The 14,090-nt window shown below is 34.3% G+C and overlaps 1 protein-coding gene across 1 annotated transcript; it reads left to right on the forward strand.

The window, feature by feature from the left end:
• Nucleotides 1-8,181: 8,181 nt before the first annotated feature.
• On the forward strand, nt 8,182-11,286 carry LOC125477271 (serine incorporator 3-like). The gene is made up of 6 exons (XM_048584217.1): nt 8,182-8,491; nt 9,028-9,264; nt 9,943-10,054; nt 10,135-10,309; nt 10,399-10,636; nt 10,796-11,286. Exons 1-6 carry the CDS (start codon nt 8,317-8,319, stop codon nt 11,086-11,088), a joined length of 1,230 nt encoding a protein of 409 aa, XP_048440174.1. The 5' UTR covers nt 8,182-8,316; the 3' UTR covers nt 11,089-11,286.
• Nucleotides 11,287-14,090: the final 2,804 nt, after the last annotated feature.

Here is a 14,090-nt window from a genome sequence, read left to right on the forward strand (position 1 = left end):
CGTGTCGTGTTTCTCATGTTCGTGTCGTTTTCGTGTCATACCCGATAGCTTAACGGGTCGTGTCGTGTAATACCTGTTAAAGTAAACGGGTAATATGACCCGACCCGAAATCAACCCGTTAATATTATCAGGTAATATGACCCGACCCGTTACCCGTTAAGAAAATTATATTTTAAATCAATAAAAATGAAAAGAAAAACATAATTTGACCCATAAAAATGTAAACCATAATATTAAATTAGTATATACATACTAAATTTCGGAGTTGACCCCTTAATGAAAGTTGTAAAGCTTTTCATTACGAGTGATTACATTTTTCACACTTATTATTATTAATTTTTCACTCAAATAAATAACATTGTTCATGAGATTTGGAGGGTTTTAAAAATCTACACTTATTTATACTTTCATCAAGTATAACATAAGATTTTATGGTATCCACTAGTGTAAATATTTTAAATTGAAGATCGAATTAATTCATTGTATTCATATAGGGTCAATGAGTGTAGCTGTAAAAAATCATCAAAATCGGAGTTATAATAACCGTTAAATCGTGATTTTTCGTTTATAACCATCGAAAAGTTTTGTCTCATTACTTGATCTCTGAATGTTTGTTTTTTGCAATTTTTGGCGTATGCGATCTCGAAGCATATATAAACAAATTTGACGGTTGGATCGTTGAAATTAGTTTCATAGGATGCGTATCACATCAAAACGATAAATTCACTAATACTTACGAGTTTATTTATACTTTCATCAAGTATAACATAAGATTTTGTGATATCCACTAGTGTAAATATTTTAAATTGAAGATCGAATTCATTCATTGTATTTGTTTAGGGTCAAGGAGTGTATCTGTAAAAAAAAACATCAAAATCAAAGTTAAAATAACCGTTAAATCGTGATTTTTCACGTATAACCGTCGAAAAGTTTTGTCTTATTACTTGATCTCTGAATGTTTTTTTTTTGCAATTTTTGGTGTATGCGATCTTGAAGCATATATAAAGAAGTTTGATGGTTGGATCGTTGAAATTAGTTTCGTAGGATGCGTATCCCATCAAAACGATAGAATCACTAACACTTAAGAGTTTATTTATACTTTCATCAAGTATAACATAAGATTTTGTGGTATCCACTAGTGTAAATATTTTAAATTGAAGATCGAATTCATTCATTGTATTCATTTAGGGTCAAGGAGTGTAGCTGTAAAAAATCATCAAAATCGGAGTTATAATAACCGTTAAATCGTGATTTTTCGTTTATAACCGTCGAAAAGTTGTCTCATTACTTGATCTTTGAATGTTTGTTTTTTGCAATTTTTGGCGTATGCGATCTCGAAGCATATATAAACAAGTTTGACGGTTGGATCGTTGAAATTAGTTTCGTAGGATGCGTATCACATCAAAACGATAGATTCACTAACACTTAAGAGTTTATTTATACTTTCATCAAGTATAACATAAGATTTTGTGGTATCCACTAGTGTAAATATTTTAAATAGAAGATCGAATTCATTCATTGTATTTGTTTAGGGTCAAGGAGTGTAGCTGTAAAAAATCATCAAAATCGGAGTTAAAATAACCGTTAAATCGTGATTTTTCATTTATAACCGTCGAAAAGTTTTGTCTTATTACTTGATCTCTGAATGTTTGTTTTTTGCAATTTTTGGCGTATGCGATCTTGAAGCATATATAAACAAGTTTGACGGTTGGATCGTTGAAATTAGTTTCTAAGATGCATATCCCATCAAAACGATAGATTCACTAACACTTGAGAGTTTATTTATACTTTCATCAACTATAACATAAGATTTTGTGGTATCCACTAGTGTAAATATTTTAAATTGAAGATCGAATTTATTCATTGTATTTATATAAGATCAAGGAGTGTAGCTGTAAAAAATCATCAAAATCAAAGTTAAAATAACCGTTAAATCGTGATTTTTCATTTATAACCGTCGAAAAGTTTTGTCTCGTTACTTGATCTCTAAATGTTTGTTTTTTGCAATTTTTGGTGTATGCGATCTCGAAACATGTATAAACAAGTTTGACGGTTGGATCATTGAAATTAGTTTCATAGGATGCGTATCCTATCAAAACGATACATTAACTAATACTTAAGAGCTTATTTATACTTTCATTAAGTATAACATAAGATTTGTGGTATCCACTAGTGTAAATATTTTAAATTGAAGATCGAATTCATTCATTGTATTCATATAAGGTCAAGGAGTGTAGCTGTACAAAATCATCAAAATCAGAGTTAAAATAACCGTTAAATCGTGATTTTTCGTTTATAACCGTTGAAAAGTTTTGTCTCATTACTTCATCTCTGAATGTTTGTTTTTTGCAATTTTTGGAGTATGCGATCTCGAAGCATGTATAAACAAGTTTGACGGTTGGATTGTTGAAATTAGTTTTGTAGGATACGTATCCTGTCAAAACGATAAATTCACTAACACTTAAGAGTTTATTCATACTTTCATCATTTTGATGGGATATGCATTGATGTTATACTTAATGAAAGTATAAATAAACTTTAAGTGTTAGTGAATCTTATCGTTTTGATGACTTGGAATAAATATATTAATTATTTATATATTTTAAGTGTTAATTAGACTATGTTTCAATTAGTATGTGATGATATTTAATAATAAAATTACATTTATGTTTTTTATTACGTATTTTATTTTTATTCAAGTTAAAATGTTATAAGAGATAAAAAAAAAGAAAAAAAAAAGCTGGTTATTTTTTTTCTTTGGGTTAAACATTAGGCGGGAAATGGATGGATATAGGTTGCAAAATTTCCCAAACATTAGGTGGGAAATGGATGAAACTCTTGAAATATTAGGCGGGAAATTAATTATTATAATTTTTTTTATGTTTTTGGTATTTTTAAATTACTTGATATTTTTATTTTTAATGTGTTTTATGATTTTTAATCTCAATCCTTGCCTATAATATACTATAAAAATAAATAAATAAAACTTAAATTTTAAAATTTATATAGAATAATAATAGAATAATAATTAATAAACAATATATACATATTCATTATATCTATTGCATTTTATAGTAAGTTTTTTTTAGTAGTTTAAAAAATTAAAATCATCAAAATAGAATTTTTCTTATCGTGTCGAAACAGGTTACCCGCGTGTCACTTTCGTGTAAACCTGTTAAGGACCCGTTATTAACGGGTTATTATCGTGTGACCCGATAATGACCCGATTAGTTATCGTGTTGACCCGAAATCCATTATTTTCGTGTCGTTTACGTGTCGTGTTAACGGGTCGTGTAATAAATTGCCAGGTCTACTTAAGATCTCAAGCACTTGTCTTGTTATCCCACTCATATGAAAATATCAACTTTGATGGTATAACTCATATTATAACACATTCATTAATTAGTAATATCATACGACGACTGAAAGTTTTTCTTAAATAATGAAATTTTTGAAATTTTGGTGACTCCAGTTGACCAAGTTGGCTTCTCCAAATGGAGAAACACCATTGTAGTGTCCCAAATCAGTAATATAATGTCTTGTGAGAAAAGTTATAATACACAATAATTGTATCATTGATTTCAACGCTACGATGACATTTCATAGTGTAGATAACTCCACTCCAAAGATACTGTGACATTGTGTTCTCATTGCCAAGTCCCCCAAGAACATCACAGTCACATTTCCCACTTCACGCGTCTAATCATGTCTCGTTGCCATGTTTACGATTAGCAATTGAAATGTTCTCAAACCTTATCTTATAAGTAGAAAGCATCAGGCGATAAGATTTTTTGTTATACTTAAATCCATGTGGACCTATGAGAAAATGGTCTACTATTATCCAGCTGACATAGATCCAAATCAGATTGGCCCTATGAACAATATCCCAATGAGAGTCGTACATACTTAGAGATGAGGCACGTGTGTGTGTGTTAGCAACTTGGGGACACCATCAAAATGTCACTGAACTACTTTAGTTAGGAGATAATTAGAAAGATTGGAAAATTCCAAGTTGGTGGGGAGTGCTTTCTTTTGTTGCATTAATTTGTTGGGATGTTTAGAAAGTGAAGTTAAAGGGAAGTGGGTTGATCTTTTGAGTTGAGACTGTGACTAACTGAGACACCACAATCACAACATTCCCTTTCAACAGACATAACGAGCAAATAGCTGCATCGTTGGACTGTCAAAGAGAAAAAGATTCATATACCAAAACATGGTGACAACCTACACCTGGTAGGGTTTAGCTCATATTTGGGTGACTCTTTAATTACAGTTGAGAGATGTCGTGGAGCATATGTAGCCAGTAGCTTCTCTTTTGGCAAATGGCAACCATCAACGGTTTCACATCATAAACTGATATGGTGAGCGTGTGTTTAACGGTAAACCATAAGATTAATTGGTTGTGTAATCATACGAGTGATTGTAACATGGTTATTCTCATAACATGACAAAGGGCTTGTTGCTCTAATGAAGTGTTGTTCATCCTTTGCATCTAAGCTCATGTATTCGCCTGTCCTCGTTGCTTGAGCCTGAATGAGAATTGTGTTGACAATAATAAATCTCACATTGATAGGAAAATGAACCTTCATGTGCGTATAAGTAGTTGGGCTAGCTCATCCTCATAGTGCCAATTGGTTTATGCTAGAACTGTAACTTTCTTTATGGTATTAGAGTAGGTTGTCTCACATGTGACACCCCACGGCCACATGCATTCCACGTCACCCTCATTCATGTTGTCCACATATTAGGCTTAAAAATTCATCACATGTAAAAGGGTGTGTTGAGAATGCAGTCCCACATTAATGGGATAAGATACCACACATGTGCTTATAACTTATAAGCAGTTGGGCTCCTCCTCGTATTGTCAATTGGTTTTATTGTATAAAACAAATGATTCACCAAAGTAGACATATACCTAGAGATATAAACCCTATTGGTGAGGGGATCTAGACATTGATTGGAGAAGGCACCCCTCTAGTATGTGCTTATAAGTAATTAGACTGCTCCTTATATTGTCATTTAATTTTATGATGAAACCCTAACTTTCTTCAAATTGGACCTACGTACATCAATCCATTTTCGAATTCAAACCTCGGAGCATTTGGGTTGCGAAAATGTTAGTTTAAGACCTTGTAAATCCCAATTGAAGGGCTTTTTCAGTATCAAGTTGCTACTCTAGTCCGAGGTAAAGTCAAGTGATTCCGGCGGATCCTTGATTTTACTGCAACTTAATCATTTAGATTAAGATTAGTTCTAGATTTTAGTTGAGTCATTCACTAAAGATTATCTCAATTGTCGTTTTGGCATTCACCAAATAAATTATAAAGTTTTATGTCTTTAAGGCATAAAAAGAATCGAGACTGAGCCATACAAAAATGTATCCTCTCCTTGGCAAAACTCTACACTCCTTTTATAATTTTTTTTTTCTTTTATTTACAAGTGAAAAAGAATACCACTAGACTGTAATACTAAGTGGCGACTCCTTTTATAAGATTAATGTTTTTGTATAGAGTCAGGGTATAGGGTATAGTGTACCTTCTCAATCAACAATCACATGTATCATCTATCTAATATAAACTGACGAGGTAAGAGACTGGCCAACCAATGATCGACCATGTGAAACTCCAAGTAACACAGAAGGAAGGGTGGAAAAGGAAGAGAAATTTTTTTTGTGTGATAGACGTATCAACATGAGGTGCCATAAATTCACATGTTACATCATATTTAATATGAGTAATGCTATTCTTGCTATCTAAATATACCACACTTTTATACCATTTTATGTGGCAATTGAGGTGTGTAAGCCATATCAATTATAAAAAATATTGTGAAAAATAAGGTGGATAATCACATCAAAATCTCAAATTTAAAACCCTAGTTTTGTACGTTTTCATGCCTTCCTCCATGTAGCCTCCTCCTCCCTCTCCTCTGTCCACATTCACATCGCTTCTTCAACCTCCTGACTATCAGAGCTCCAACCCATCCTTCTCCGACGAATGAACTGATGGTAACTATTTCAGAGATTATATGGTTAGAAGTTCTCAAACTATCAAGCATCTCATCGATTAACCGCCACTAATGAGCACTTCCCATCAGATTGTCAATTTTTTTCAAGTTCTAACCCAATTAGTTATCAACAAAGGATGTGGATAATTCATCAACATCGACGAATGGTATAACCTAAACAAATTAATCATGAGTTAGAAGATATAATTCTATGGACATGTAGATCGACGACATTTGGGAGAAAAAACAAAATCGATCTTGAGAAGCAAGTTGACGACAGAAAGAGGTGAGGGAGGAAGATAAACTAAGAACAACTAAAATTTAGGGTTTGAATTATTGCTTAAACTTTTTATTAATGAAAAATTGAGTTATTTATGTGATTATCTACCTCAACTGCCACAAAATTCTTTTTAATTGACTTGGTTGTCCACCTCATCTGTCACATCAGATGATATAAAATTGTGATAAAGTTAAATGGTAAGAATAATATTATTAATTTAATACATCAGCGTCTAATAAAATAGTAGAAATAAATAAATATGCATGTTATAACACAAATGAGTAATATCAAGTGAGCTTTATATATGGAGACAAAAACTTTTATTATATTTCAAAGAACTCTACTAGTTTTTAAACATGTCAATGAAAGACAAAAACATAAAAACAACTAAAGCCTAGCCCAAAAACATTAAAAACATGAAGCAATAAAAATGAAAATGAAATATTTAAGCAGCTTCTCATTAAGTTGCTAACCCAAACTCCACAAAATCTCTCCACTACTTTTCAATCACCATCAGCAATGTAATCAGATTACACTTCGAATAAATTACCGGCAACGTAAATAAAAAATCAACACAGCATTTCACATCGCACTGAGTACGCGAGTCAATGAACAACCAAATTGAAAACTAAAAAAGGGTATGTGGGATCCACAAATCTAATAAAATGGCGACAAGTGAATTACACAAAAGATGGGTTTTTTACTGCAAATGGTTCCTCACATTGATCAAACTCCTCATTTTGGTCCCTGAGTTTCAAAAATCAATAAATTTGGTCTCTGACCTTCACCACCACACATCAGTTTAGTCATTCCATTTAAATTTCGGCAATATTTTTTGTTAGTGTGCTGATATGGTCCCACTAATCCAATCATATGGCACCACGTGGATTAACTATAAGAAATCTTTTTCTTTTTTTTTTAAGATTTAAAACTAAAATTAAAATAAGAAATTAAAAAACTAAAACTAAAAAAAAAAGGGAAAAAAGACGTCATCATAAGGTACCATGACACCACTAAAGCTCTTGGCCTTCATGAACTCACTCCTCATTTTCTCTAGTTGGTTATAATCCTATCAAATTTGAATTAAATTTAGATTGAATTTTTTTTTTCAATTGGGATTGTGGGATGCAAGAGAAATGTCAGTGCGGAATACTCGTTAGTTGATTCATTCTAAAAAAAATAGTTTCTTATAGTTAATCCATTTGATGCCATATGGTCAATCTCAATGACCATTTGTGATAAAAAAAAATTGTCGAAAGATAGACTTTATTATAATCTAATTGCAATGTTTACATCTTCTGCAAGATTAGCAAATAGAAATTTCAAGCCAATCTCGTCCCAAAGGAATGCACCACCATGCAGGGCGATAAACGAGGCAATCACATGGGCATCAAGATTACCACCCCGGGAAACGAACTCAAACTTCGCATCTCCAATTTTCATAGATAATGATTCAATATCGAAAAGAAAACCTTCAAGAGTAGCATCGGCTCTCGCAAAGGAGGGCTATTTGGAGAGGAGTTTTTCTTCAGAAAATGATAACGATAACACCATATTAATTAGCTTTTCAAATACCTCAGTTTAATCTTATAGGTTAAGTTTTTATTTATACGATTCAATAATAAAAAATAAAGAGAATGTATGGGAAGCTAAAAATAGTGTCCGACAAATAAAATCACCTTCCCTTCTTGTCAGACCAACCCGATGTGGTTTAGTGAGTTCTTTGGGCCTGAACCAAACCAAGTTTGGGCTAACAAAAGAAGAATCAGGCTTGTCCACCAAATTTACCTTTCTTCCACCTTGGTAAACGGTAAATTCCATCTCAATCATGCAAATTCACCTTTCAAATTACGTACGTAAAATACGCGATTCAAATTCAACAAAGTAGAAAACATATACCTGTTCCAGAAAACACACGAGAGCTCTCAGCTACCAGTCACTCCCTCTCACAACAACACTTCAAACCTTACTTCCCTCCTTCCCTGTGATTGCCAGTTGCCCAGAATTCTCAACAACGCCGGTACAGACAGATGTCGTGGTGCTTGTCCTGCTGCACCGCTTCCACCTGCGGCCTCTGCGGCTCCGTCGCCTCTGGGATTTCCAACAAGTCGGCCAGGCTTGCTTACTGCGGTCTCTTCGGGCTCTCCCTCATAGTTTCTTGGATTCTCAGAGAAGTTGGAGCTCCTCTCTTGAAGAAAATCCCATGTGAGTTTTTCGTTTTTCCAACAACCTTCTTCGTTTTTGGAGCTGATTTTTTTTGGGTACGTGAGGAATCGTCAGATTTTGTAGTTTTAGTGACAGAATTGAATTCTTCTCTGAAATAATGAACAGGTTTTGTTTTGTTTTTTTATTATCATGGGATGCATATTGTAGTTACTGTCAAGTTTTTGGATTTTGCAGTTGATTTTAGAAGATGAATGGAATACCAAATATCTGAATCATCTAATTTTCTTGATGTTATTCGTTGATTTAAATTAAGAAATCGAAATTCAGTGGCGTGATTGCATTTTTAACAGCTCTATCACGAGCATGCAAAACTGAAGTGCAATATTGGAATTCAGCCTAATTTGTTTTCGGATAGTCTTCAATCAAGAATTTAAAGGATTTCAAATTAGGAGTTTAATATTGGAAATGCTAGTGAGTGTATAACCGAGATTATGTTTCACTTCCCAAAATGTGTTGCGAGTTGCGACTGTTGTGGATTTGATTTTTGATATCCTTTTGGGGTTTGGTCTTTATAGGGATAAGCTCTTCTGAGACACACACCAAGGTGTGGTATCAAACACAAGCGGTTCTTCGTGTGAGCATGGGGAATCTCTTGTTTTTCGCAGCATTTGCGCTTATAATGATTGGAGTTAAAGATCAAAATGACAGACGAGATTCCTGGCATCATGGTGGATGGATTGCCAAGATGGTGATCTGGCTTTTGCTTGTCATTCTCATGTTTTTCATGCCAGACATTGTCATTACAATCTATGGTTAGTTTTTTCTCGATATATATATATTTCAGTTTGAGCTATTAGTATTTTCTGCTTTCAGTTCTTTAACCTTGTGCAATAAAGAATGTTTTGAGTCTGACGTAGTTTGTTTGTGGGGTCAGTCATGAATCTGTGGCCATTTCTCGGCTTTACTTGATACTCACAAGTTTTTAGTTCTGAGACTAATAATGCTTTGTTTTTCCCATGTTGTTATTGATACTATAAAAATGAAATTATGCACTTTTCTTTGTACAAATTTTCCATTATGTTTTTATAAATTTGGTGTGCATGATGGTAGGGGCGGAGCCACTAAAAGACCAGAGTGGTCACGGGCCCATCCTGCAATTGTAGAACCGTGAGACATGAGGGAGAAGATGAATTGTCCACGTAAAGATGAGTCAAACGACGTAGTGTCTTATGTTTTTCTAACAATTTTGTTTGTTTTGTCTTAGTCTTTGTGGTTTAGTGAAACGATGAGTGTAGGGATGGGGTTCTAAAATCAATTTTAATGATATTTCTAAAGCAACCTAATCAATTATTATTTGCAGCTGTCTTCTTTGCCCTTCTTTTTTTGTCAAACGATTCAAATTGGATTTCTTTGTATTTTCTTTCTGTAATTTCAATTTTTTACTGGTTACCCTACTCTAGTTCCCACTTAGTTGTATGCTGGGTTTGCAGGTATCTTATCAAAATTTGGGGCAGGCTTATTTTTACTGGTTCAAGTGATTATCTTATTAGACTTTACTCACTCGTGGAATGATGCATGGGTGGAGAAAGATGAGCAAAAATGGTTAGTTTAAGTACAAATAGATAAATTTCACCTTCACTGGTTGAATTTCAGTTCTCACTCAAGGAATATGTATGTTTCAGGTATATTGCTTTGCTTGTTGTATCAATTGTATGCTACCTTGCAGCATTTGCGTTCTCAGGCGTTCTGTTCATTTGGTTCAACCCCTCCGGCGAAGACTGTGGCCTTAATATCTTCTTCATTGTCATGACAATGATTCTCGCATTTGGATTTGCAGTTATTGCATTACACCCGAAGGTAAGGATAAAAGGGTAAACTTCATTCGTTTGTATGAACTTTGGGACTTAGTAGGTCCGTGGATGATTTTGCCTGGAAATCTCAAACAGGTGAATGGCAGCCTCCTCCCTGCTTCGGTGATATCTGTTTATAGTGCTTATGTGTGCTTCACGGCTCTTTCCAGTGAACCTCGTGACTATGCTTGCAATGGTCTTCACCATTCCAAAGCAGTCTCTGTGAGTACCCTTCTTCTTGGGATGGCAACGACTGTTCTTTCAGTTTTGTATTCTGCCCTTCGTGCTGGATCATCAACAACTTTTTTATCACCGCCAACTTCACCTAAGGGAGGTACTCAATCGCTTTTTGTAATCCTTTATGTTCAGCCAAAAGTAATAAGTTCTTCCAAACTTGTTGAATGTTGCAATTTATGAAACCTATCCTCGTGCTTCTTGTTCATAACGTATTTAAGTTCTTCCGAACTTGTTGATTGTTGTGGCACTGGTGCAGCTGCAAAGACACCTCTTCTTGACGGCCAAAAATTGGAAGAAGGGAAAGAGAAGGATGACAAAGAAGCAAAACCCGTCAGTTATTCCTATACGTTTTTCCATCTGATATTTGCCTTGGCTAGCATGTATTCAGCCATGCTGCTTTCGGGTTGGACCGACTCATCAGAGAGCTCAGATCTCATTGACGTTGGCTGGACATCGGTTTGGGTCCGAATCTGCACAGAATGGGTTACTGCTGCACTATACGTTTGGTCCCTCGTCGCTCCTTTACTTTTCCCCGATCGCGAGTTCTAGGTACCTCCTGCACTTTGTTTCTGAGGTTCCAAGAACTGTAACTATTTTTGTTGTTTATCTGTGGAGTATAAATTTAGTCATGTAATTATCTAATTAGCTTTTAGAAATAGTCATGGTTGGGAGTCTGTAATAAACTTGAGCTCAGCACAATTTCCATCGATATGTGATATAAATTTCAGGATTAAACATGTTTTTGCACATATGGAGCAAAAATTGCAATAAATTTTAAATTTGTTTAGACTTCTATCTCCCCAACATCATTCCAACCTTTGTGCTAAAATGGGGTTAAGTGTTAGAACTAAAAAAAAATGTCAAATTCCGGCCAAGATTTAGGTTCAAATTAGCGGTTGAGCTCACATGTGAGACTGGAACAAGGGAAGTGAACTGGACTCGTCTAACCCAAACGAGCACATGCCCCGCACACGTTGACCCACCTCAGCACTGCTAGCCCACGCATGTGGGGCTGTCAGCCTTCTGTCACCCCGTGACACGAGCCCAACGGCTCATTTTCTGATCCAACGGCCACAATTCAAATGGATATTGAATATCTAACGGTTCATTTTAATTTATTTAATTGTTAGTTTTATATTTATATATTTATTGCATCCAACGGTTGATAACGAAATTATTTAGGTAAACTAATCTAATTCAAAATTATTACATTATGTTGAGTTATGTGTTGACAATCAAGTGAAAAAGAAAAGAACTTGGATTATTTAGATATGATCCATATGGAGAAGGAGATTGCGACTGGGAAGGAGATTGCGGGGCGAGGGCGCCGACGCAGCCGAGGAAGCACCAACTGCTGCTGCTGTTGTTTTACTGGATCACAACGGCTCCATCTTGCGGCCTAATCACGTGAAGAAACAGCGAGGGCAGGCCTCACGCGTCAGGAGTATCAGAGCAGACAGATTTCTACAAGCGAGCACAAGACAAGCGTCCCTTCTACGGACCGATTATAGCGTCGTCGGCATCCAATCGTCGGTGCGCATCATGGATTTTGATCCAGTACGCCTTGCCCAGCTACATCCCTTATTAAATTTGACGACTTAAATTTAATTTAATCAATTTTAACGATAATTAAAAAGATTTAACGATTTAAATTTAAATTCAACAGTAAAAATATTATTACTAATTGATCCAAATTAGTTGCAATGCCAAAACTCGTTCAAAACTCTATAAATACCATCCATTTGATGATTAGTCCATAAAAACTCAATTTTCCTATATTTCACTACCATTTTTTTTTCTTTCTGGAATTTGAATTTTTACATCAAAATGTTAGTAAAAATAAAATAAGGTAGTTTATAGAAAAACTAATTCTAAAATTGTTAGCAAAAAAATTCAAAGAAAATATAAAAGTTAAAAAAATTATAAAGTTGGGAATGAGAATTAAATATCTCTTATTGAGAGAAAAAAAAATTAATTAACCCTCTCAGACGTATAAATAAACAATTAAAAATATAAGGCTAAATTTTGAAACTTATCACTGTTGAATTGGAGATAGCCTAATCAAGTAGTTTTGCTTCATGTCCTTGGAAGAGAAGGAAATATCTTTAACATACAACTAAATATTCTGATTCGACCAAAAAACCAATTAAATATTTCTTTTTCGTTTTTATTGGCGTGGAAAGATTTCGTTTTCGTATGTTGATGATTTGATGCAAAATACGTGGGCCGGATTGATGCGACATGAATTTGTCTCTTCTATCCAATTTTAATTTTTCTTGTTTTTAATTTTTATTTTTTACAAGGGCGGCGAGTCAAAGAAGAAACATATCCAAACCATTCCAAACGCACTTCATTCGTTTAATTTTTTTATTTATAAATATACGTTATCCAAAATTTGAACTGGTTGTACTTGTGAGAATGAAGTTATACCTATAAAGTTGGTTTAATATAAAGGGGATTAACTATATTTTGTTGTTGTCAGCCAAACACGTAGCCTACTATAAAAATATCTGAACATATGTTTTAATCAGTTGTTCATGTGTGTGTAAGTGACTTTTGATGGTTAAATACATACAAGACCATGTAGATAAATAGCAGAATGATCAACCACCTCTTTCATTGGTTGCAAAAACTGAGGTAAGAATCGTTGGTCCATTTGTTTGTTCTTGGCAGTGAACTAGCTAGGGTCATCACAACATTTGCTCTATCACAACATTCACGTTGTTAAGACTTTACTTGTGCTTGTGGCTATTAATACTGAAGTATTTTGTAACTCAATTGATTGTGACTATTAATACCGAAGTATTTTGTAACTCAATTGATTAAGAACATTCATTCTTACACACGAGATTGCAAAATCAAATCCTATCCTTTCAACGTCATGTTGTATTAAATAAAGTAAAATAAAGTGGATGTTAGCTGGAATCACCAAATTTAGTTTTCACTTGAATTTGGTTTGGTTGTAGTATTGAAAAGTAACAAATGGTCAATAGGAATTAAGCAAAAATAGCAAAAAGGTTTGCCTTATTACGGTGTTCAATTAAGTTCATTTAATTCTGCCAATTTTTAGTATGAAAATTTTGTATCCTTCATCAAAATAAAATATATTATAGGTAGACTGCATTCACATGACATAATCCGTAATACAACATTTGAAAATCAGTAATTAAATTGAGTATTGTTTCTTATATGAATTTTATGTGTTCCTTGAAATGAGGGTTTTGGGTTTAGGTTTCCAGCTAGGGTTAGGGTTTGCCGCAAGGGTTCTATGATGGGAGACTTAGGGTTGGTTTAGGATAAGGATTATCGTAGGAGAGTGTGATCTGAAAGGAGGGTGGGGCTGGAACAATTTTGTGCGGGTTTGGGGTATACGATACAAGTTTGTTGGTTTAGGAAGTTGCTACTGTCATGGCGGCAAATCATGAGACGATGGATAGAGAGGAATTGGGGAACAAGTTTGGAGCCAATCTTCGACTGTTTGACAAGGAACGGAATGGAATCACAATTGATCGAAAGGCTGTGGAAGGTGTTCTGCTAGGGTTCCAGTATAC

The sequence above is a fragment of a genome, unplaced genomic scaffold, assembly GCF_019419815.1.
Source record: "Pyrus x bretschneideri cultivar Hongxiangsu unplaced genomic scaffold, Pyrus_bretschneideri_v1 Contig21, whole genome shotgun sequence".
Classification (NCBI taxonomy): domain Eukaryota; kingdom Viridiplantae; phylum Streptophyta; class Magnoliopsida; order Rosales; family Rosaceae; genus Pyrus; species Pyrus x bretschneideri.

What these genes read in the sequence shown, in the direction of transcription:
- LOC125477271 (XM_048584217.1), top strand. Translation starts at nt 8,317, where the DNA reads ATGTCGTGGTGCTTGTCCTGCTGCACCGCTTCCACCTGCGGCCTCTGC. An exon ending in TCTCTTGAAGAAAATCCCAT is followed by an intron (nt 8,492 to 9,027) that starts GTGAGTTTTTCG and finishes TGGTCTTTATAG; the next exon opens with GGATAAGCTCTTCTGAGACA. An exon ending in TTATTGCATTACACCCGAAG is followed by an intron (nt 10,310 to 10,398) that starts GTAAGGATAAAA and finishes AATCTCAAACAG; the next exon opens with GTGAATGGCAGCCTCCTCCC.